The sequence below is a fragment of the Prionailurus bengalensis genome, chromosome D2 (assembly GCF_016509475.1).
Source record: "Prionailurus bengalensis isolate Pbe53 chromosome D2, Fcat_Pben_1.1_paternal_pri, whole genome shotgun sequence".
NCBI classification, from domain to species: domain Eukaryota; kingdom Metazoa; phylum Chordata; class Mammalia; order Carnivora; family Felidae; genus Prionailurus; species Prionailurus bengalensis.
The window spans coordinates 30,800,213-30,824,933 of record NC_057351.1 but is presented as its reverse complement, the minus strand read 5'-3'; the positions used below and the strand labels follow the sequence as shown (position 1 = coordinate 30,824,933).

Below are 24,721 nucleotides of genomic sequence, written 5' to 3'. Positions count from 1 at the left end.
GTGTTTGGTCATCCCCGCCCATGTGTCTTTGGTGTTCCAGAGCCTGTCCAGTCTTCATTTGATGGGAGAGGAGGGGGTGGGTCGCTGTGTGAAGAAACAGGTGCCGGATGCCACGTGGCTGGTAGGCACCCGTAAACAAGTTGGCAGGTTGCAGAGGGATGGCTGTCCCCCACTGGCCTCACTCAGCCCTGAAAAGAGGGCGGAGCTGTAGAGAAAGCTCGCCTTGGGAGAGGGCACACCGCAAGGCCTCATTAGCTGGTGGTTTGCAAGAGGCTGGTTAGCAAACGTACTTCCTGTAGACGTGAAGGGCCTGTCAGCCCCTGAGACAGGTCAAAGCTGAGAAGTTGGCCTCTCGGCCTCCTCCTCCACGAAGCTGCCAGGCTCTGTTGGGGGTGGGGGCTGGTCTTATCTGAATAGGGATGAGTAACACGCTGCTTTTGTCAGCGGGCTGTGCCCAGAGCTGCAAAAGTAACTCGTGAAATCAGCAGGTTGTATCTTATGAGCGCCTCCATTTTCCACCTGGTACCACTTGGGGTTTAGCCAGGCCACGGTCCTGGTTGATCGGAACTGCCAGGCCAGGGAGAGACTGTGCCAAGGCCACAAGGGCTTTGAGAGGTCAGGCGTGCCGCCCACCCTGCAGGCCCACGGGCGCTCAATACGATGAGGAGGCAGCAAGTGGGGAATCTCGGCCAAAGCAAATGCGTCTGGACACCAGGCCCTGCCTGCGGGCAGACCAGGCAGCGGCATAAGTGGGGGGCTTGGCTCTCAGCTTTCCAGGGCAGGTGCTTGATCTGTCAGTGCCGGCTGCCCTCCGAACTCCCCCTGGGCCCAAGACGCAGCTTGAACCACAAGCAGGAAAGGCTTCCTAGAGTTTCCCCAGGCCTGCCTGCCTGTCTTCGCTCCGGAGAGAAGGGTGATATCACCCCATGGTGATAACAAAAGCAGAAGTCAGGGCAGACTCCTCTTCACCTCCTTCTGCCCCTCTCCTGGTGGGCTGGGACCCCCTCCAAGGTAAAGAGCCTCTGAATTGGACTCCACTCAACCCTGACTGTGCTCCCATCGTCCCTCCTCTCCTTTGGCCTCTCAGAGTTTCATAGCAGAAGTCCAAAGCCCCACTTACATCATTGGCATGAACACGTCCCCTCCCCTCTGCATGGCTCTGTTTCATCCCTGCTGCACAGTGGGGAGGATGGTTCCACCCTTTGGAGCTGGTGTCAGGGTCCACCGTGGTCACTTCCCACCAGCTGCTCGTCCTGGCATTCAGCCAGCCTGGAGTCCTGGCTGTGTGCTGCCTGCTCAGCCTCGTCCCCTACTCCTTGCCCTCCAGCCTGCTGGGCCTCCTGCACTTACCCAGGGACCAGGACAGAGGAGGCAGGGGATATTGCTAAAAGGTTGGATAGAGGCTAATTAGTGGGCCACAGCATCCAGGGCAGGGCTCAGCTGGCCAAGAAAGGTTTGCCAAAGTTGTCCTTGCAGAGGATTCTGAGAATTGCGGCACTTACCCAGGTCCCCAGGAACCCACCTCGCCTACCCTACCAGACACACACATACCCTGAAGCAGGCTGCTGTGCCATTTCTGGTCCCACTCTTGCTTCCGGGCAGGAAGGGATTTGAGACAGGCATGTAGTAGCTGAGAAGAGGGAGTGACCACTGTGTGCAGGCTTTAAGGCTGGCAGGTCTGGGAGGACCCTTTTCTCCTGAGCCTGGATCTAGGGCTCCAAACCTGTCTGGGGGAAAATGTAGCCAGTCCCCTCCCTGGGCACTGGGTTCGGACTTCTCTTGAGCACAGCTAGCTGAGAGCAGTCGGAGCCTTACCCTGTCCCCTCCCCTCCAAGCACTGTCAGGGGTCATGGAGGAGAATGACTTGCCCTCAAGGTGGCAGCTTGCCTGAGCGCCACCGCAGACTCATGCTGTCTCCCAGAATGCCCTTGTCCAGCGTGACAGTACCAGGCTGTGCCCGTGGGCAGCGAGCGGTGGTGCAGGCATCCCTCGAGCTGGCGAACAGCTTGGGGAGGTAATCATCACACAGCGCAGGGAGTGCTGGCCGCCCGTGGAGCCAGGAGGTGGGACAGGCTGGGAGTAAACAGGCTTTAGCAGCAATTAGTGCAAGTTAGACATGGCCCCAGATGTGATGGGAGGGAGCTCCTGTTTGCAACCCCTGCTCACGTGTCTGCCCACAGGGAACGAGCAAGTGGAGCTCTGAGCAAAAGACCTCTCACACACTTGGTCTCTGCCCAAATGGAATAGGATTCTCTGTGCCAGACACGGTGGTAAAGCCTTGGTTACTTGAAACCTCCAATTACCCGAGATGCTCTTGGCATTCTGTTCGTGGCACACAGGCGAACAGCAAGAAAAGAGTTATTTGATGTTTGTTTAAAACAAAAACACTTGCACGCTCCGCTAGGCAGCCAGCCAGTCTTCTGTCCCTGTCCAGAGTGCTGGAGAGTAGCTCCTGTGCTCCAAACCTCAGAGCTCCGGGAACAAGGCTTGCAGGGGCATAGGCATGAATTTAGGCAGTGGACCTGTTCATTCATTCACCAGTGGTCATTTTTTGGTTGAACAGCTTGCTGTGTGGCAGGCACTATGCTAGAGACAGATGGGATGCACAAGCCATGTTCCCCGGTCTCCTGGGGCTTGTGGCATGGTCAGTTACACTAGCTAATAACTCACTGACCATTAACTTCACATCTGATCCTCTCTAACGACTTTTTGAATATGCTCTTGGCTAATCCTCATGACAACCTTATAAGGCAGACGGTTATTCTCCCCAGGGGAGGAAACCAAGGCATAGGGAAGTTAAGTGCCTTGGCCACGCTCATGTTGCCTAGGCAGAGAGCCAGGGTTCCAACCCAAGCAGTCTTGCTCCAGAACTTCAGCTGTTCAGGACAGTGCTCAGCATAGAGAGAGATTTTTGCTGCAGGGAGATAGAAAGCCACAACAGAGTTACAGCGGAAGCACATAACTTTGGTTGGAAGGAAGCTCCCTTGGGGTGCATAGTAGGGTCTAAGATGATGAGGCAGGATTCCCCAGACCATGTAGGCTGTCAGCCCCGCTCCTGAAAGCTCTGCCTCACAGCACAACAGCTGGCAGCATCCCAGGACGGAAGGGCTGTACGCGTGCTTTCACTGGATTCTCCCGTCAAGCCTCATTCGTACGTCCAGCAGCGCTCGAGCCAGCTGCCCATTCACACCATCTGGGGAGCTTTTAAAAACCCTCACGTCCAGACCACACTCCACGCCAGTTAAAACAGAATCTCTCACGGTGGGCTTGGGCCTTGACGATTTTCTCAAACTCCCCAGTTGGTTCCAGTGTGCAGGCGTGATAGCACCGCTGAGCCAGAACCTTCCATCAGTACCCACATTCCGTCACGAGGAAGCCGCAACCTCCCTCCTCCTCCCGGTGTCTGTCTCTGTGTGTGTCTGTAGCTACATCAGGGTGAGAAAATCGACAGCCTGGCCCTGACCGCTGGGCTTGGCTGGGAGAGTGGCAGGGGTGAGCCCTGTGGACTTGCATCTTTCCCTTGGGGTTCTCCTTTCACACTGACCCTACTGTCCCCTGGACCCTGAGCATGGGGCCCCACTGCCCCAGTGCCCCTGAACCCTCTCTCCTCCCTGTAGCACAGCACGCATATCTAGCATTTTCCGAGGGAACTCCATCAATAAGCCAAAGGCAACTGAGGACGCACAGATAACAAAACAGTGGGCCCGTTCCCAAGGTACAAGTTTATGCCGGAGAATCCTAGTTGAAATGGGGACTTGGCCTGAGCTCCGGCACCTTTCACTCAGGGGCCTGCGGTCCTGCTGGGGCGGGCTGCTCAACACGGCTCTCCAGCAGGGTGCTGGCGGTGCACGGTCAGATTCAGTGGCCTCACCTTAGTAGCTTGGAATTGGCCATGGTGGGCGTATTTGCACCACAAACAAACAAACAAACACAAACAAAAACAGTAAATGCCACATATCGGATTTTTCCCACCTCAGGGAGTAGATTGTTAAACATTAGCCAGCACACCGCTGGCTCACATCTCCCCACTTCCTTGCTATTGTTAGCGTCTTGACCACTCTCTCCCACTACCAACTTCAGCTCGTTTTGTTTTTCTAGAAGCTGGTTTCCCTGGGGGTTGGGAGGTGGGGGCGGGGGCTACCTAGCTGCTTCTTACCTGGTGGTTATCTTAGGAGCTTTTCTTCTTTTTCCAATAGTAAGGGAGGACTTAATTCTCTGACAGTGGCCCTAAATCTGAGCAGAAGGGTTTGTAACGTTAGCATTAGCAACCTTCGTTTCCAAGCATGGAGGAGAATTTTCAAAGGAGCCATTTTCACATCTGCCCCCGCCCCTGGGAGAAGAACCTTTAGGGGAGGTGATTATACTCCTATCTGCATATCCGGTCACCCCTGCCCTGCCTGACACTTGCCATACACACAGCAGGTTCGACAGTTCTGGTCCCCCACGCCCGTGTTAGATACAGGAACACAGCCAGCTGGAGGGAGGGAGGGAGGGAGAGTCCACAACAGAATTGTCATTCTTTAGGCAGTTGGAAGAAAACTAAAAGAGACCAGCCTGGGGTTGTGGGTGCGTCGGGGGTGGTGGCTCTGGAGGCGGGGGGGGGGGCCTTCCAGTGGCCCACATGAGGGGGGTTGTGGGGGGAGAACAAAGACTTCGGCAGGGAGGAACAGTAGGCACAGTAGAGCAAAGACCGGAAGTCTGACCGGAAAGATAAATGCCAAGCAAGGGCCGGGCAATTTGATTTACTTATTAGCTGTCTCCAGAGCAGCCAGTAAGACTGTGTTATTTATTTATGAGAATTGTTATGATCCGTCTTTGATCGCCTATCAGAGCCGGGCCAAGGAGTGTGCGGGAGGAGAAACTCGTCAGCCCTCCTTTGCTGGCCAACCTGGGGACGTGGAGGAGGGAATCACAGCAGGGACTTTTCTCCTCCTTTGTTTCTCTTTCTCTGAAGCTTGTTGTGAAGGAAAAAAAAAAGCATGTCTAGGTTCATTAATGGATTCTTTCTTTCTTTCTTTTTTTTTTTTTTTTCGTACAGTTGACACTATTACGTTAGTTTTAGGTGTACGTTATTATAGTGATTAACAAGTCTACATGTTACCCTCTGCTCTGCTCACCACCAGAGAATCTACTGTCTGGCACCACAGTAGTGGATTCTTCTTTTTTTTTTTTTTAATGTTTATTTATTTTTGAGAGAGAGACAGCGCAAACAGGGGAGGGGCAGAGAGAGAGGGAGACACAGAATCCAAAGCAGGCTCCAGGCTCTGAGCTGTCAGCACAGAGCCTGATGTGGGGCTCAAGCTCATGAACCTTGAGATCATGACCTGAGGCCAAAGTCGGATGCTTAATCGACTGAGCCAACCTGGGCGCCCCACAGTAGTAGATTCTTAAAACACTCCGTGCTCCCCATCCTCTCCCTGAGGTGCCTACTACATTCTCCACAGCTTGGTAACCTTATCCTTGGGGAGTGGGGAGCACATTATGGTCCCCTCCATAATGGCCCCTGTGAACCCGTGAGGCTGAGGACCATTTTATAGATGAGAGGTTGAGGTTCAGGGAGGTTAAGGGGCCTGCCTGAGGTTGCACAAATTTATTTTTTTTTAAAGTTTATTTATACTGGGGGGATGCAGAGGGCAGAGAGAGAAAGAATCCCAAGCAGGCTGACAGCCCAGAGACTGACAAGGGGCCCGAACCCACAAACTATGAGATCATGACCTGAACCGAAATTGAGCTGGATGCTAAACCAACTGAGCCACCCAGGCACCCCGAGGTTGGAGCCACCCAGATGCCCCCGAGGTTGCACAATTTTAAATGGCAGGTCCGAGGTTAAGGACTGGGGGTCCCTGCCCTGTCCACTCCCCCAGATGGCCTGTCTTTCAGCAGGGGGCTCAGAACCCCCGATCCACACGGTGTTCCCTGAGGGCTGTGGAGCTCAGCTTGCAGGATCACCAGGGGCCTGCACTGTCCTCTGTGCCTCCTGAGGACAGGGGCTGCTTCTGTGTTCTTCCTGTACCCCTCTCCCTGCCTCCCACCCCTGCTAGGATGCTCGGTCCAAGGTCCTGTGGGAAGGGATAGGCTCAGACACTGTCCCCGTCTGGCTCCTTCCAAGCCTTCCGGAGGGAAGACCCAGCTGTGAGTGAGGGATGCACATGTGAATGTGCTTTCTTGTTACGGACATAATTCCCTGTCTTGCCAGGTTACCATAGTTTGCCTCCTTGTCTCTTGTGGCATTTTGAGTGGGGAATCGAAGCTCTGCCGAGCTTAGCACGACATCCTTGATCTTAGTATAAGTTTCCAGGCACCAAGGGTTGCGTCAAGGCTGAGGAATGGGGACAGGCCCGGCTGCCAGGCGAGCCTGGATTCTCGAGCACGAATGTGGCCACAGTCACCTGGAGAGGCTAAGATGGCTTCCCGGTCGCTGCCAATAGGCCTAAGGTGCCTGGCCTGGGGTGCTGCCCCTGCATCTTGACCCAGCACCTCCGAGGCCATTGTGAGGAGGTGTCCCAAAGGTGCAGACTCCACACTCCTCAGGGTCTTGGAAAATCAGGAATTCTGGCCAGAAGGAGATCATCCAGGTCAGAGGTGGGACAGCCAGCCATGTGTAAACTCTCCCGTGTGCTCCAGCCCGCGGCAGGCAACGGGCACCATGCTTAGTTTCTAAGCTGCCAGGGAAGCCAGAGAACTTGTACCCTGGGCCACCAGGAAAGGGAGCCCCGGACCCTAATTCCAGAAGGGACCTTAGATGTCACGGGGCCCAGCCCCACCCAAAGCAAGAATCCGAGGCTGCTGGTCCCTGCTGGGTTCTCTCTGTGCTGGGCGGGTCGCTCAATACCTTTTGCCCCTTCTCTGGGCCCAGACCCCTTCTCCTCTCAGGGTCCTTTTGGACCGTGGGTGCCACATGTATATGAAGAAGAGCCCTCCGGAGTGCTTGCGTTTATCATCCTGTCTCGAGCGGGTCCTTCTGGCACAGAACAAGTTTGCCAGTCGGTGGTGCTAATGATTAGCCAAGTAAGGTCAAGCCGACCTCGGGGAAGTAATTTCCTCTAAATACTGCCCACTCTGAGTCCGCTTTTATTGATTACTGCAAGCTGCCACAGACAGAGACAAGAGTCTGGGACGGCTGTCTGCAGCGGGAGGAGGAGGGTCAGACAGGGCCTGGAGGCACCACTGCAGCCCGGTGAGGTGACAGGAAGGTGCAGTGGACTGTGCCCCAGCCACGCGGCACTCCCGGTGTGGAGGCCAGGGTGGGGTCCTCCTTCTCTACCACCGGGCCTCCGTGTGGCTTTAGGCCTCACCGTGGAAGCTCATCACCACCACAGCCATGCACTGGGGGGGCCCTGGGAGAGTCAGAGGAGCGTTATTCGAGCTTCATAAAAGTACTCTCGGGGCCTCTGAGTGGCTGAGTCCGTTGGTTTCAGCTCAGGTCGTGATCTCGTGGTTCATGAGATCAAGCTCTCCGTGGGGCCCGGTGCTGACGGTGCAGTGCCTGCTTGGGATTCTCTTTCTCCCTCTCTCTCTGCCCCTCCCCTGCTTGCATGTTCTCTCTCTCTCTCAAAATAAAGAAATAAAACATTAAAAAAAAAAAAAAAAAGGATTCTGGAACTCCCATCCTACATTCTGCAGTCACAGGCTGAGAGGTGAGGTATCCCCAGAATGCCTTGCGGACTCTGCCTGTTCGTTATCTGTCATACTGCAGGTCGAAAACAACCTGAGTGTCCCTCTGCATACCACGGGCGGCCATGTAGGCATAAAAATGTCGCTGACTGGCAACCTGAAAAGCTGTTTACACTCCGTCATCGAGAAAAGCGCGTTATGGCATAGTATCTAGGAGGCCATTTTTGAGCTCTTGCTGCTCCTCACGCGCACATGCAAAGCGAAGATGCCGTAAGGCCACGTACTAACACGCTAAAGGTGATTGGCTCTAGATGGTGGGACGTGGGCGATTTTGGTTTTGCTCATCAGTGTTTTCTCATTTTCTAAATTGGATGCCTGGTGCTAAAGGGCCTGCGACCTGTAACAACCTTGGTCCACAGACGCCTGGTCCTGCCTGGAATATGTGCACAGAATGGGTCAGGCCAGGGGAAGGGCCCCAGCTCTTGAGTGTACTACGGTCGGAGTTGCTTAAGCAAGTGGTGGTGACAGTGGAGCCCAGCGCGGTCCCAAGCCTGAAAGAACTTAGGAGCTAGTTTAGGAGGCAAAACATTCATTCATTCATTCATTCACCCAGCACATAGTTGTTGAGCACCCTGTGGGCACTGTGCTAGGTATCGCATTTGCAGGGTGAACAAACATATCCATCGGTCTCAGAACGGGATCCACAGTACGTGTCTGGTGTGAAGTGTTATGGGAGTTTGGTTGTACACCGTAGAGAATGACAGGAGGTAGCCTGAGCTGGAATATGAGGACCTCGCCAGCAGGACCTCGCCAAGTGGTAACGAGAGCATGGCCCACGGGAGAGGGGAGAGTCGAGGCCCTCTTCCTCTCCAGATGCGCCAAAGTCCAGAGAATGGCTTCTGTTACCTCCGTGATGCCGATGTGCCTTGGTGGCCTTGGGAAGCGTACTTAACCTCTCCAGGTTTCTGTCTCCCCATCCACAAAATGCAGATCACTTCAGATCCTGCTCCACCCCGCAGCCGTCTCTGTCTCTCCTCAGGATGCTGCGAGCATACATTTTCCTCTTTAAGCCTTATCCGGAAACTTCTAGTTGGCCCCTTGGGCTTGCCGCTTCCTAGCTTGGCTGCTCCGGTTTGTCGACTCTGCTGTTTTTCAACGTTTATTTATTTTTGGGACAGAGAGAGACAGAGCATGAACCGGGGAGGGGCAGAGAGAGAGGGAGACACAGAATCGGAAACAGGCTCCAGGCTCTGAGCCATCAGCCCAGAGCCTGACGCGGGGCTCAAACTCACGGACCGCGAGATCGTGACCTGAGCTGAAGTCGGACGCTCAACCGACTGAGCCACCCAGGCGCCCCTCGACTCTGCTGTTTTTGACACGGTCTGCTGGCCCCACTGCGCCTTCCTCCAAGCTGCTTACACGGCTTGAACGGTTGAGTCAAGGCAAGGAGCCACGCCTAATCCCGGCTCTGCACCTGAGGGGGCATCACTGTCTGTCAGCAGAGTGGCTTGGAGAGCACCGTGGACCCTGGAGAGGCCGGCCCCGTGGTGGACTTGGAAATGACAGCTGGGAACTCAGGCAGCACTGCTGTCTCTAGGCCAGGAGTTGTGGGGATTTGCTCCAAGGCTGGGCCGCAACTGGTCTTCATGCCATGCCCAGCAGACCTGTGGCAGGGGCGTCGTTGGAAGACACCCCCTCCTCTGTCCCGCTCTCATGAGCACCAGTCGTTCTTCAGGCCCCTGGCCTCCCAGGCCCAGGGATGGAGTCAAGAGGCCAGAGAGAGAGAAATCCTAGTCCAACCCCCTCTGGAGAAAGTGAGGCAGGACCAGTGGTCCCCAGTGGCAGGTGGGGAGAAGGGGTGACTTAGCAGCTTGGAGCCTCAGTCCCCATCTCTGAAGTGAGGCTGTATTGACAGTCGAGGCTACGTTGCCCTCAACTCGGGGCCCGGCCCTTAGCGAGTTGCTCAGTGACACCTGCCTGCCATGATTCCCTTGCAGGGGCTGAAGGGCCGGTGGATGGAGACCAACTCTGGCCTTGGCCTTACCCCTCAGCGTTGTGGGACGAAACACAGGGATCTGGGGATTTAAGAATTGTCCTGCCTTCACCACTTACTGGGCCCTGTCAAAGAAAAATCAGAGCTGGTCAGTGATGAAAGCAGTAAAAACAGATTTTATTCGGACTGTTACACTAGAGAAGAGACTGCAGTGCAGAATCGGCTTGATCCCAAGTGCAGCCTGGACACGTGGGAATTGATAGCCAAGGAGCAGGGGGCGGGGAGGGGGGGATCAGTGGGCGGAAATTACAAAGAGTAGGTTATCAGGGGTGAGTGAGGCTGAACCGACCTCCCAGGATTCTTGCTGCAGGCAGGCCAGGGTGAGCAGACCCCACCTGGGGGTGGTGGAGGATGACGAATCCGATCAGATACCAAGGCTGGAGGATCCTGGCTAACCCAATTTATCAGGATTCTAAACTAGACAATGAGAGTCGAACACAGAAGTACAAAAGTCAGGCTCTTAATTTTAATTGAAGAATTCGGGGAAGCCGAAGAGAATCTCTGTCATCACCAGGAATCTGAGGCTCAGCTTCCTTATCTGCAAAATGGGTTATTGTGAGAAACCAGCCAGCACAGGGCCTCCAATATCAGTTCCCAGAAGCAGCCTCCTTTGCTGAGCCCACTTCCACAAGGTGCTCAGCCTCCCTGAGCCTTGATGTCCTGTGTCACGTGGGGGTTACAATACCCTGGGAAATGACTTTAGCTCTGAAAAGCCCAATGCAAAGGGGTTTTCCGATCTGGGTGAGCGGGGGGCAGAGAGCATGGTGTCTGTCCCCCACCCACATTGCTGGCTGTGTTGGTGGCCATGACCATGACAAAGCTGCTGCTAATTAGTGAAGAAGGTAAAGTTTCCAAGTAGCCCTTTTCAAAAAAAATTTTTTTAACATTTATTTTTGAGAGAGAGAGCATGAGTGGGGCAGGGGCAGAGAGAGAGGGAGACACAGAATCCGAAGGAGGCTCCAGGCTCAGAGCTGTCAGCACAGAGCCCGACGTGGGGCTCAAACCCATGAACTGTGAGATCATGACCTGAGCTGAAGTTGGACACTTAACCGACTGAACCACCCAGGTGCCCCTAGTTCTCTGTTTCTGATTTCAAAGCTCTGTTTAGCATCTTAACCATCTCCCCCACCCTGCACTGTGACCCAGCACAGAACAAGGAGGCGTGGGAGATTCTGGAATGATTCCGAGAAATCTCCAGGAAACCCTTGCTCTCAGGGCAGGTAAGCAAAGATGCCATGCCTGCCATGGGGACCTTAGAGGGCTCAGAGATTCTGTGCCCCTGGCTTCCCTCAGAGGGGGAGTCCCTGGGCTCTGGAAGGGACTATTCCCAGCTGGGTGGCCCAGAGAGCTCTGAGTGTCCTGGTCAGAAAGCTACACGCTCCTGCTGAGTCCCGGGAAGCCCCGTCGGAGGACTGTTCTCTGTCTCCTCAGGGCACCGTGGACAGTTCTCATGGTTGGTGGGGAGTTGGAGGAATGGATGCCAGGCTGGAGGGCCGGATAGGAGGTGGCCTGAAAAGCATGAACTCGGGCCAGCCGGCCTGGCTTCATATCCCAGCACTTTGCAGCTGCGTGACCATGGCCAGGTAACCTCTCCGTGGCTTTCCTCAACTATAAAGTGGAGGTAACAGTGGTACTCAGCCATGCAGCTGTTGTGGGGTTTGAGAAACTTAACACAAAGAGCCGAAATCACCAGCACTTGACACGGACGATCGTTAGTTAAGCAAAAAAAACTGCTGGGAATACAGGAATCCATATCGATAATAAATAGATAAATGCGGGAGAGGGAAGGCTCTTGCCTATGGTAAAATGCTGAGGGCCTGCCGGAGTTGGAACGTCAATTTGCAACCATCATAAAGAACAGATGAGGCAAGAATCAGCAGGTGTTCAATCTAAAGGCGATGGATTTTAATTTTCACGAGCAGGATATTTGCGTGCTCTCCAGCTGTGTCCCCACAGACTTCTTCTACATTGCAAGGGAGGAAAAAAGACAAAACAGTAATTATACAGTGGGGAAATCAAGTAACACCTCGACTCAGTGATGACAGTTAACATCACTTATGAAGGACAGATGGGTGATACCCCAAGACCATACCACCTCTGCAGTCTTTCAGCTGAGGACCCATAAAGCACCAGATAAACACAAACTGTGGGACTCTTTTTCTTTTTAACAGTTTTTTTTTTTTTAAAAAAAACAGGCTCCACACCCAACATCGGGCTTGAACTCATGACCCTGAGATCGAGGGTCACACGCTCTACTGACTGAACCAGCCAGGTACCCCAAAATGTGGGACTCTTTATCAAAAAGACAGATGATGGCCGTGATATTCTTCCAAAATGGTGGTGTCCTAAAAATGACAAATGAGCCCAAAGAAGACAACTAAATGCAATACCTGACCCTATACTGGACCCTGCACTGGAGGGAGGGAGGGACTGCTACAAAGGACATGGTTAGGTCACCTAAGAAAACTGAAATCTGGGCCGTTATGTTAGGTAACTGTCCTCTCAGTAGAAACTCATGAAATTGACAGCTATGTTTGCAACAGAGAATGTCTATTCTTAGGAAATACACAATGAAGTAGGGATAAAGGGCCATGATATATGTTTCCCTCAAGTCAGAAAAAAGGTGTGTGTGTGTGTGTGTGTGTGCGTGTGTGTGTGTGCGCGTGCGCGCGCGTGTGTAGAGAGAGAGACAGCGAGCGGGCATTTGCACAAATGATAAAGCAAAGAGGATAAAAGGTTAATTGGTGAATCTTGGTGAAAGCTATGTGCTATTCTCCGTACTGTTTTTACCTTTACAACTTTTTATAAGTAAGAAGTTATTTCCAGGTAAAAAGAGTAACCTGAGAAAATAATATTTAAAACGTCCCCAAGTAAAAATATTCTTACACTGAAGGTCTAAAGCTGGACACACACTAGTAGGTTCCACTTGTCTTAAGCTTAGGGATAGGCAAATGAATCAATGGTGAAAAAAGTCAGGGTGGGTTGGGGTGCCTGGGTGGCTCAGTCGGTAGGCGTCTGACCTCGGCTCAGGTCATGATCTTGCAGTTTGTGAGTTCGAGCCCTGCGTCGGGCTCTGGGCTGACAGCTCAGAGCCTGGAGCCTGCTTCGGGTTCTGTGTCTCCCTCTCTCTCTGCTCCTCCCCCACTCACATTCTGTCTCTCTCTCACAAATAAACATTAAAAAAGATTTTTTTTTTAAAAAAGTCAGGGTGGGGATAAACTGGAAAGAAGCACAAGAGAACCCTATGTGTTCTAGCTCGATCTGGATGGAGGTCACAGGAGTGCATACCTGATTGTACGCCTTCCTGTAACTGAGGCGTTTGCTTACATGTATATCAAAAAAAAAGTGGTGGTGCTCTGGGAAAAAACATAAATAGACTGAGATCTATAATATAGTACCATTGACCTAAGTTAAAATTATGTGGGGGCTCCTGGGTGGCTCAGTTGATTAAGTGTCCGACTCTTTTTTTTTTTTTTTTTTTTTTTTTTTTTAATTTTTTTTTTTCAACGTTTATTTATTTTTGGGACAGAGAGAAACAGAGCATGAACGGGGGAGGGGCAGAGAGAGAGGGAGACACAGAATCGGAAACAGGCTCCAGGCTCTGAGCCATCAGCCCAGAGCCCGATGCGGGGCTCGAACTCACGGACCGCGAGATCGTGACCTGGCTGAAGTCAGACGCTTAACCGACTGCGCCACCCAGGCGCCCCAAGTGTCCGACTCTTAATCTCAGCTCAGGTCTGGATCTCAGGGTCGTGAATTCAAGCCCCACGCTGGAGCCCACCTAAAAAAATACCTATATTGGGGGCACCTGGGTGGCTCAGTCGGTTGAGTGTCCGACTTCGGCTCAGGTCATGATCTCACAGTCTGTGAGTTCAAGCCCCGCATCGGGCTCTGTGCTGATGGCTCAGAGCCTGGAGCCTGCTTCCGATTCTGTGTCTCCCTCTCTCTCTGCCCCTTCCCTGCTCATGCTCTGTCTCTCTCTGTCTCAAAAATAAATAAAAACATTAAAAAAAAAAAAAACCTATATTGCTATATCATAACATGTCAAAGTGGTCTAAAATTAAAAACGAAACAACCACAGGAGCAGAAAACCCTCAATCTGCCCAACGCAAGGCACGCAAAAGAGGTAGGAGTTGATTTTTGTCATTACTAATGGCCTGGCCCCGTCCTGGCTGGAGTGGGAGGTCACACGGTGTGTGGGCTGCTTTGCAGAGTTGGATCAGGGCGGAGGGAATGTTTGCCTCCAGGGCGTCTGGGCCTGCGTGTCATGGCATTCGCTCCTGGTTGGTGGCCGGCTGTGTGCAGCCACTGTTCTGAGTGCCTTGTATTAACTCCTCTGAGCCTTAGGACGACCTTATTGGATAGGTGGTATTATTCCCCCCGTTTCACAGGTGAGGAAACTGAGTCACAGAAAGTTGGTTTAATTTGCCCAAGGATACACAGCTGGAAAAGGGCACAGCTGGGATTTGAACCCAGGTGGCTTGGAACATTCTCTAAACTACAACATGCCCTCTCCTAAGTAGACTGTCCCTTACAGTGCTCCAAAGTGGGGAACAGAAACACAGAGTGGTTGTCTCTCACGTCTCCCTGGGCCCCATGGGAGGGCCTGGCTCCCTGGGCTGAGAGGTCCTATAGGCCCTGGTGTTCCAAACTGCCTGCAGAGCTGTGCCCTCAGGATCTGGGCCTGAAAGATGCCATCTAGATGCCACTGACACAACCTCCCAGTCCCCTCACTGCGCCCAGCTCTCACTCTGGCACCCTGGTCCCATTCTTTCGCCCCTCCCTCCCTCCCTCCCGCCACAAATACGCCTTCCCCTCATTCAGATCCCACCTACCCTTCACGTCCTGGCTCGATTGCCATCTCTATGCCCAGCCTGGCGCCTTCCTCCCTGGACCCCTGCAGTCTTTTTGAGAACTCGGATTCCCACCTGGGCTCAGCTAATTATGAGTTTGGGACCTGGGGTTGCCTTGAGCAACTTACTGAATTTCTCTGGGCCTCGGTTCCTTTTCATAGTAGTCTCTGATGTTCATCAAGTACTGGGCGGAGTACATCTACTCTCCCGTTTGTCCTCAAGCCACCCGGCAAGGTATATCCTGTAATATTATTAGGATTAGTCATTTGCTCACAGCTGTTAACGTGGCCTGCGGGATCTTGACCTGAAGACTGAGTGATCCTAAAGGTTAGATATGAGACTCTAGTGGTAGCAAGAGCAAATATAGCTGCTGCCTTGTTCTTTCTTTTTTTAAAATCGAGGTAAATTTCTTGTATCATAAAATTAACCATTTTATTTAGTGACTTTTAAAAAAAAATTTTAATGTTTATTTTTGAGAGACAGAGAAAGACCATGAATGGGGGAGAAGCAGAGAGAGAGGGAGACACAGAATCCGAAGCAGGCTCCAGGCTCTGAGCTGTCAGCACGGGGCCCGATGCGGGGCTCGAACCCACGAACCGTGAGGTCATGATCTGAGCCAAAGTCGGATGCTCAACCGACTGAGCCACCCAGGCGCCCCGTATTGATTTATTTTTAAGTAGGCTTCATACCCAGCACAGAGCCCAACATGGGGCTTGAACTCACAACATGAAATCAAGACCTGAGCTGAGCTCAAGAGTCAGACACCTAACCGATGGAGCCACCCAGGCTCCCCATAAAATGAACCACTTTAAAGTGCCCAGTTCGGTGGTATTCGGTACATTCACGGTGTTCTGCAACCTTCACTTTACCTAGTTCCAAAGTATACTTTCCTCACCCCAAAGGAGGCCCTGCACCCACTCCCCCACCCCCGGCAACCACTAGTCTACTCTCTGTCTCCATGGAGTTGCCCGTTCTGGGCCTTTCCTATAAATGGAATCCTACGCCGTGTGACCTTTTGTGTCTGGCTTCTTTCATGGAGCGTGATGTTTCTGGGGCTCATCCCAGTCATGGCGTCTGTCAATGCTTCCTTCCTTTTCATGGCTGAATGGTATTCGGCTGTTGGGATTTAACCACACTCAGTGTATCCTCCCCCCTGTCGGTGGGCATTGGCTGCTGTGACTAGTGTCGCCGTGGACATTCGTACACAAGTGTTTGCTTGAGTTCCTGTTTTCAGTTCCAATTCTACCCGGGAGAGGCTTTGCTGGGACAAATGACAATCCTGGCGCTGAACTGGGTTTGGGGGCATGTTTCCTGGAGTGTGGTTGTAATGGGGTGATGGGCCCCGAGGGCCCCCCACCCCCCCCGGGGCTGGGAGCCAGCAGCTAAGCCCAAGTGCGGGCGCTGATGGAGAGCTGGATCGGCGTCTTCCTGTCCCTACCTACCTGGGCCCCCCTGACCTGTCCTCTCTTCTCAACAGACGTACCCGTGGAGAAGCTGGCCGCCATGTCCGCCTTGCGCCGCGTCAATCTCCGCTTCAACCCGCTGAACGCTGAGGTGCGCGCCATCGCTCCGCCACTCATCAAGTTTGACATGCTCGTGTCTCCTGAGGGCGCACGGCCCCCTCCACCTTAGGCCTCCCTCCTCGTGCCCACCCAGCAAGGGACAGAGGCCACCTGGCCTGGCACCCTGAGGGGAGGGAGTCCCACAGACCCGTGGGAGGCCGAGCCTGGGGGGCTGGGGGCGGGTGGGCCAAAGAGCACGTGGTGGGAGGGGGTGCAGCCGGCCCCGGATAGATAGCTTAGAGCAGTAGCGGGCCCTGGAATGCCCAGACGGAGGAGGTGAGGTGGGGCTGGAGCCTGGCCGCTCACAGCTTCTGTGCACACTTGGACAGGACCCCCACCCTCTCTGAGCCTTGTTACTTGGGGAAACGGGCAGTGGCGGAGAGGGCCTTTGCCTCCTCTGAGCTCTTTGGAGGCTTTTCGGGCAACGGATGCCTTCAAGTCACCTTCAAATCATCGGGCACCTTCTGAGCCCACAGATGGCCATCGCCGAGCGCTTTCTGGGTCCCTGTGGGTTTGAGACCTTGTTTCTGGTGTTGAGAACCAGCCTCTGCCCTGAGAGGACTAGAAGACAACCTCCATCCGTTTATCGTTTCCCGAGGACTGACCCACATGAGGCCCCCTCTGGGGCCCTATCCTCCGCCCTGTGGGTCTCTGGATTGGCAGGAGCCTGAACCGGGAGACACGGGAAAGCCGTGGCCAGAATGTGGTCGTGTGCTCTGGCCAGAGCTGAGAACGTGTATATAGGAGCCCAGTGGCCCATCGGGCCAGGAACCAGGAGGAGCAAATCAGGTCTGCCCTGTCCTTCCTCGTGATTAAGCAATCAGTGGCGTAGGAAGTTCTGAGGACAGACCAGGTGAGCCTGGCATCACCCCTTGAGCCCCAGGAGAGGTGACTTGAGAGAAACAAAGCCAATTGTGCCTGTGGCTCTGGTACAAGGTAGTTGGCTCTGGTGTCTCCCTCTGGCAGCAGCCCCACTGCCTCACCATTGGTCCACCGGGGGGCAGAAGGCTCTATGGACCATTGGATTTGTGGCTGGCCAGCTCCCAAGCTCCCACCCAAAGCCCGATGACCTAGTCATTCCTGGACCCTCCACCTGGAGTCTAGGATGTGGCCAGGCCACAGGGCTATCTACCACCCCTGTCTGCCCAGGACTGAGGGGTTTCCTGGGACACGGGATGTCAGTGCTACCACGGGGACAGTACCTGGCAAACAGGGACAACTGGCTTCCTACCAGGAGAGGGCCTGGGGCTCTTGATTTCTGATAGCATCTGTGGTTTGGAGAATCCCTGATCTCTCAATCCCCCAGGTATCTAGCTCCCGTCTACTCATCCGTGGAGCAGGCAGACTCACAGTCCACAGCCCATCTGGCCCGGACCTTCGTCTTGGTCGGGAGACACCCAAGGCTGCAGGACTTGGGGCAGGCCAGGCCACCAAACCCTACATCCATGCACTGGTAGCCACTCTTCCACCCCCAGGGCTAAGCCACTCCCAGCCCAGACCTTCATTCTCAGACTGCTGTGTTCCTTCCCCCCTGCCCAGGCCCCCTGTCTCTTGGCAAGGACTGTTGACCACCACTGTTGGCCCATCACTGAGCACTCAGTGTCCCGGGAGATGCTCATCTCATAAGGCCTGGCTTTCCAAGCTCTGGGAAAGGGGTTTGCAGGGCGAGGAGGAGGTCAGGGTGGGATTTTCGGGGCTGCAGGGTCCGCTGTGGATGAGCGAGAACTGTGGTCCAGGCCTTACCCGCCCTGTGCCCTGGGGTGGGCTTACTCCTTGTCAAAGAGGAGGTGCACTTTTCTGATACGCACAAAGGCGCTGTATGGCCAGAGCCTTGCAACTCAAAGTGTGGTCTGTGGACCAGCAGCACTGGCATCCATGGGAACTTGTTAGAAATGCAGAATCTCAGGCCCCACCCCAGAACTCCAGAATCAGCACCTGCATTCAACAAGAGCCCTAGGTGATTCCTGTAAGCACTTTACTGTTTGAGAAGTAACGGCCTAGGGGTGGCCCTGGGGCTGAGGTTCTCAGCCCTCCCCCTGCTACTCCAAGCCTCTGAGTCTGTGCTCACCCCCCTCCCTAAACTAGCTCTGGGAGACCCCGGGCCTTAGATCTTTTCAGAGTGTGTGTGACTCTCCCGGTGAAGGGAATGACCTGAAGTCACCAAGATATGAGGGTTGGGCTTGCCCGGCCCTCTGGACACTGCCTTTCTGGTTAACCTCTGCAGAGCTAGCTCCTGCTTCTAGGTCCTCACATCAGGCCCGTTGCAGGAGTTGCTTCTGGAAGTTCTTTTGTACTCCTCTTGGAGAGTTTGCCCTCGCCTGTCTGGGAAAGCTTGAGCAGTCAGAGAAACCCCCTAGTCACAGCCCCCAGTGTGAATGAGCCCTTAGCTTCAGTCTGCAATAAAGAATGCATTGGTTTCATCTGCCTGATTGGCGCTTCGTTCATTCTGTCCACACAGACCTCCCGTGGCCTGGGTGTTAAACCCCAGGGGCTGCCCCTCTTGTTGGAAACTTGAGATTTAAAAGGATGCCCTGGGGTGATACTCAGAATACTCCCAGATGGGTGCAGGCCCTGCCGGTAGGAGTGATACGTGCCCAAGAACCATGCTGCTGCAGGACAGACAGATGCCAGCCCTGGGGGTGCCACACACTTGGAAAAGGATGAAGGGACCTGCTGTTCCCTACTCGCGTGTGTGCTCTCTCTCTCTCTTTTTTTTTTTTTAATTTTTAATGTTTATTCATTTTTTGAGAGAGAGACAGAGAGCAAGCAGGGGAGGGGCAGAGAGAGAGCAAGACACAGAATCCAAAGCAGGCTCCAGGCTCTGAGCTGTCAGCACAGACCCTGACACAGGGCTCGAACCCACAAACTGGGAGATCATGACCTGAGCCGAAGTCAGACACTTAATCGCGTGAGCCACCCAGGTGCCCACGCCCCCTCTCTCTTAAAAATGTCTTTAAATGTTAACTTATTTTGAGAGAGAGGGAGTACGAGCAGGGTAGGAGCGGAGAGAGGGGAAGAGAAAGAAAGAATCCCAAATAGGCTATGCACCGTCAGCACAGAGCCAGATGCGGGGCTCGATCCCACAAACTGCAAGATCATGACCTGAACCAAAATGGAGACTTGGACGCACAAATGACTGAGCCACCCAGACACCACACGTTAAAAAAAAAATGTTTAAGTCCGATTTTGTTTTCTAAATCTGAAAGATCAACTCAGTTTGTCTTGAGTTTTGTGCCACAGACTCCATTATTTTTATTTAACAGAGTTTAGTGGCATCTATTCAGGTGGCAGATATTAACTCATTGAATCCCGTAACAACCCTAGCTAGTGCGGAGCTGGACAAAATCCCTTTCCTTCTCTGGGCCGTTTCCTGTCTATAAAGGGGCCTCACCAGAAGATCTCCAAGGGCCTTTCTGGAACATGCGATCCCTCTTTCTTCATGTTGGATCAACCTGGATACAGGCTGCCCACCCTCACCCCAAAGGCCAGACAGAGGGCTCCGTTTCTGCTGGCCCAATGCTGGCTCACCAAAAATAGCACCCGATCGGTCCGCTCATCAGACAAAGCTCGAGACTCCTCGCGGCAGAGAAGCTCTGCCTCGAGAGAGTCCGACTCGCGTCCTCCCTGCAGGAGGACAAAAGTCACGGTGGTTAGACTTCGGAGTCTGGTTTCAGGTGGGTTTTCAGTGTGGCGGAGACAGACACGTTGCCCGAGGCTGGGTGAAGATTATGGTCCGGTTTTAGGGATGGACGGCATTTGGAGGCAAGGAGTTCAAAGAGTCTTAAGACGTACACTCTTGGCTGATGCTATTCACTAAAGAATTGAGCAGTTGGTTCCTTTAAATGATTCGGGAAGCTCCCAGAATGAACAACAAACTTCTTTACAACTTTTACTTCCTGGGCAAGGGCTTCCTGGCATGGGACCATTATGCTGAAGAAGACGGTGGTATAACAAAGTCTTATTAACGTAGACAGTAAGCTGTGTGGGGCTGGAGGGGTTTTTAAATTACCGTTGAGATAGAGCTGACGTATAACCTTATATTAGCTTCAAGTGTCCAGCTCGATGATTCAGTCTACGTACACATTGTGAAAAGACCACCGCAATGGCTAGTTGACGTCCATCACCACACGTAGAGGGTATCGATCGTCAGTCTCTCCGGAACACCATGTCGGACCCCGCTTGGGTGCTGCCCTTTCTGTGAAACGTGCCGGCTGCTTCTCAGAAAGCCGGCCCTGGTGTGGGAGAAGTTTCTGGAAGGGTGATTGCTGGCGGCCGCCCCAGAAGGCCTGACCCGAGCCCCTGGAGAGATGCCAAGGCTGGGAAGGGCAGCCTGGGAGACCACGTGACTCGGGCCCAGGGGCAGCCAGACCATGCTGCGTCCAGACCTGTGTCTCAGGGCCCGGTGGGCCGGACCCTGCCCTCAGAGAAGGGCCAAAACCCAGCTGCTTTAGGTCTGAGCAAGAGCACCCAGTGAGCTCCTGCTGTTTACCAGCACCGGGCAGGCATGTGTGTGTTTCTCATTTACCATTGGCAATCAATCCCCCCCTCGGCACCCACCGAGCAGGTGAGGAGACAGCGTCAGTGAGGGGTTAGCAAGGGCCCAGAGAGGAACAGAGCTGGGGGGATTGAACTGGGAGGCCGGCTCGGGCAGGAGAAACGACGGCTTTCTCCAGCTCACACGCGGCTTTTCGCATCACAGTCCTGTGAAGAGGCCTCTCTGAGCCTCACTCTCCTCATCTGGGAAACGGGTGCTCCCGCTGCCTTCCTTCCCTAATGTCGGAGGGGTTAGCCACAGATGATGCGGGGAAGCAGCCCTCGGTGAGGAGCGCTGCACCCATTTCATACGCCCGAGAGCTTCCTCTCCCATCCGCGGACACCTGCCTTGTGTGAGCACCGCCCGAATGCTTCCGCAAGAACCTTCCGGCTCTCAGGGCACACGCGCCTGTCACGCATCGCTGGAGCACATCTGGATGCTGGGGGGAGACCGACTCCCACGGGGAATGAGAAGACCGACAGACACCCCCACCCCACCCCCTGCCGCCACCCGCCCACCCCACGCTCACCGGTTCAGGCATCTCTGAAACTCTGTCGCAGGCTCTAGAGGTCAACAGATGACTCAGGATGGTGAGGCCCTCAAGGCCTTGGCTCGGGGCCAGCTGGGGCTCACGATGCACCGTGTGTGTGCATCCAAATTCTTACAGCCACGGGACCCGGGCACCCTCTTTCCTGTAGACCGGAGGCACTTAAATTAGGGTGTCTTCGAGGTGGCCCCTGCGGGACTGCCACCTCGTACGGCCCCAGTGGGCGACATTCGTGATGCACTCTAGCTAACTGGCACCAGTTACACCGAGGACAATGCGAACGGGCTCCTGAAATCGTGCAAGGGACGGCCCTGGGTCTCTGGACCATACGAGAGAGTCACTTGGGCGTTTTTGGAATACGGGTTCCCAGGCCCGCTGGAGCCCCAGTAAGCCAGACTGGAAGCGGAGCCCACACCCCTGCACCTTGAAGGGCCTCTGTTCTCCCCTGCGCAGCACCCAGAGCGGCGTTCTAAATCCCAAGTCACTCATCCGCCCAAGCCCTGCGGCGGTTCTCCAATGCACTTCAACACAAGTCCTTATAATGGTCTTCAAGCCTGATGTTTTCCTCCTTCCATTACTGCTGTTTCGTGCTACCCGCTCCTTCACTGCACTCCGGGCACACTGGCTTCTGCTGTTCCTCTAATACTCCAGGCTGCTCGTGCCTCAGGGCCTTTGCATCTCACCAGGGAAGTCTGCCTCCCAAGGACTGACAAGTAGTAGGACATCCTCCTCACTGTGGTCCTCCCATCCCTCACAAGCCACGAGGTGCCGTGGCTGGGACTCTTCCTAAGTGGAGTGGCCGGTAGCTGGTACCCACAGGCCGCATGGGCAGTCCCCTAGCACCCCCCCCCCCCCCACCAGCCTGCCACTGTGCCTAAAGTCCCGCCACTATGAGACCACTGCTTATGTTTAGGCTCTCCCTGTGATCGATCTTATTCCGGCCCCTGTCAGGATGGCGAAGGGGGGTTCCCTAGAGAACCTCCCTGAGAGGTTGCCCGGGCCCTTGCCGCTCAAAGCGTAGTCCTTGAGCGGGCAGGATCGACAGCACCTGGGGACGTGTCGGAACTGCAGAGGCCTGGTCCCTCCCCAGAACCTCTGAGTCCGAGTCGCATTTTAACAAGACGCTCACGTGGTCTGCGGACCCCCTGAAGTTTGAGAGCCTGGCTTTCGCCGGCTGAGGCGCAGTCTCGCCACGTCAAAGTCCCTGTGGCCCGCAGCGCCCGAGTGTAATTTTCAGAAGCTAAAGACCTGTGTCTTCTGATAGCATGAACACGCGCCAAAGATTTCATTCAGTTTTATTAACTGATGAGGGAATCCGTAAGATGGTAAAGCTCATTCCCAGAGCACTTGAGGGACTGGGGTTTCTGTAGCTCTTTACGGAAGAAACAGCTGGGGCAAGAAATGGTCACCCGGGGCCGACGTTCCTTCCTGCTGTAAAACAAATCCACAAGTTCACTGGTAACTTCTTAAGAGCCTGTGCCCTTCGCTAACGGCAACTAACAAACCACCGTGGTACATTCACGTGGGCAAGCCTGTTGAACAGCACTTCGAGCGCGCACTTTCTGTCTTGGCCTCGTCTCTAGGTTTGGTAACATTGCCTAATAACAGATTCCCTTGGGAGGGTGTGACTGTTCCCCGGCCCCAGCAGATCACCAGCTCTGTGTTTCCGTTAAAGGATCCAAAACCTTGAGGGAAAGGAAAACCAACACTGCAAGAAAAGGAACAGAGTAAAAAAACAAAGAAACGACACCAAAAAAAAAAAAAAAAACCAGAGGAGGTGAAAAAAAGCAAAATAAAAATGCACACTAACAACTTACCACGTGTCTGTGACTTTGCCAAGTGCTTTCCATTTCTTTTCCCCCTTAGTCCCCACAACGACGTAGGAGATCGCTACTTTTTGTGTTTCCGTTTTCTAGATGAAGACACTGAGGACTGGAGGAGCCCGGGATCCTGGCCAAGGTCAGAGAGAATAACTGGCATGCAAACCCAGGCCTTTCGAACACGGTCGATGTTTCTTAGAATTGTCGTCCAGAGCCCAGGAAATGGTTTACAAAAGCGCCCCCCACCCCAACCTGGAGGAGGCCCCTGGGCGGCCTCCAGAAAGCTGCCCGCCTTCCCCAAGAAGCTTCAACACCTTTGCCAAACATGTGTTCTTCCTGACACTGTGGAACTTGACCTGAACCCCGCTTTGAGCCAGAAGCCTGCACGGCCACCACCCAGGGTGCTGGAGCCCACCCCGCCCCTCTTCCAGAAGAGACTTCTTCCAGAAGAGACTTCTCTTCCAGAGAGAGACTTCTCTCCCCAGAAGAGACTTACCTTCTCCAGAGGAGAAGGTAACTGTCAGAGTAAGAAAGTTCTTCTGGTCCAAACCTCTCTCATTTATTTTTGAGAGAGGCAGAGAGAAAGAGAGAATCCCAAGCAGGCTCCGCGCTGTCAGCACAGAACCCTGTGCTGGGCTCGATCTCATCAACCGTGAGATCGTGACCTGAGCCGAAATCAAGAGCCGGACATTTAACCCACTAGCCACCCACGTGCCCCAACCTCTCCCATTATCTAGATGGGAACACCGAGTTCCAGAGGGAGTGTTCCAAAGGGCACGTGGAGAGGCTTGCCCAAGACTGAGCAGGGAGCTGGGGGCAGAGCCCTAACAAATGCCCAGGCTTCCTGGCTCCTGCCTTGGGTTCTTTCTGGGGCCCTCCCTGGGGCCCGCGGTTGGGGGAGCTTGTCTGCCTCGCACTCCCCGCCTCTCCTCCAGGGCCATGCTGCTGTAGCCGAGCTGTGGGAGTGAGTCAGCCATTAGAGCCTTCACTCGTCATTTATAAATGCAGATAACAACTCGGACCTCCTTCCTTAGGGAGAGCTCACTAATCAGCATTTGAAAGCATTCTGAAGGAAGCACTCCTCAGAGGCTGACTGGGGAGAAGGAGGGGCACGTCCGGGCTCCCAGAAAGGGCCCCCACCTCGGTCTAGACCCCAGCCTCTCTGCAGCTCCCCTGGCCTTCAAGGGCATAGTCCCTCCTCCCCTAACCCCCTCCACGACCACCAAACAGATGCTGGAAACCCCAGCAGCGTGCTGGGGTCTGCTTCCCAGGGACTGTATTGCCACCAGGCTGAGACCCCTACCCCTTCCCTGTGGATCTGAACCTTTTCAAAATGATGGCTGTGCCATCGGCCTTCCTTGCCCTAAAGGCCAAGTGTGTTTTCATTTCCAGGCTGGGAAAGAGAGCCTGGGTCTCCCATCAGAGATGCTTGGCTTTCCCACCGCCCAGGATTTCCCACAGGGCACCCTGTAGCTTCATGCCAACCTCTCCTCAGGCTCCTATCAACTCTCTCAGGCAGCTCAAAACACACCTCCAATCCGGCTGAGCGGAGAAGGAGCTCATGTGAGGGGCCGGCCTGGGCCTGTGCATTCCATCCGTACCCACCCAAGGCCTGTGACCAGGACACTAAACCTCCAAGGCCTGGGGTGCCCGGGTGGCTTGGTCAGTTGAGCATCTGACTCTTGATTTGGGCTCAGGTCATGATCCCAAGGTCGTGGGATCGAGCCCCGCATTGGGC

At 54.2% G+C, this 24,721-nt stretch overlaps 1 protein-coding gene across 3 annotated transcripts in view; it reads left to right on the top strand.

Annotated features, from left to right (window-relative positions):
* Positions 1–18,502, top strand: part of LRRC20 (leucine rich repeat containing 20) — an 87,123-nt gene extending 68,621 nt beyond the window's left edge. For all 3 annotated transcript variants that reach the window (XM_043596539.1, XM_043596540.1, XM_043596541.1), the window contains one exon: positions 15,998–18,502. In XM_043596539.1, the coding sequence (XP_043452474.1) occupies positions 15,998–16,152 (155 nt within the window). In that variant the 3' untranslated portion in view covers positions 16,153–18,502. The remainder of the gene's footprint in view (positions 1–15,997) is intronic.
* Positions 18,503–24,721: the final 6,219 nt, after the last annotated feature.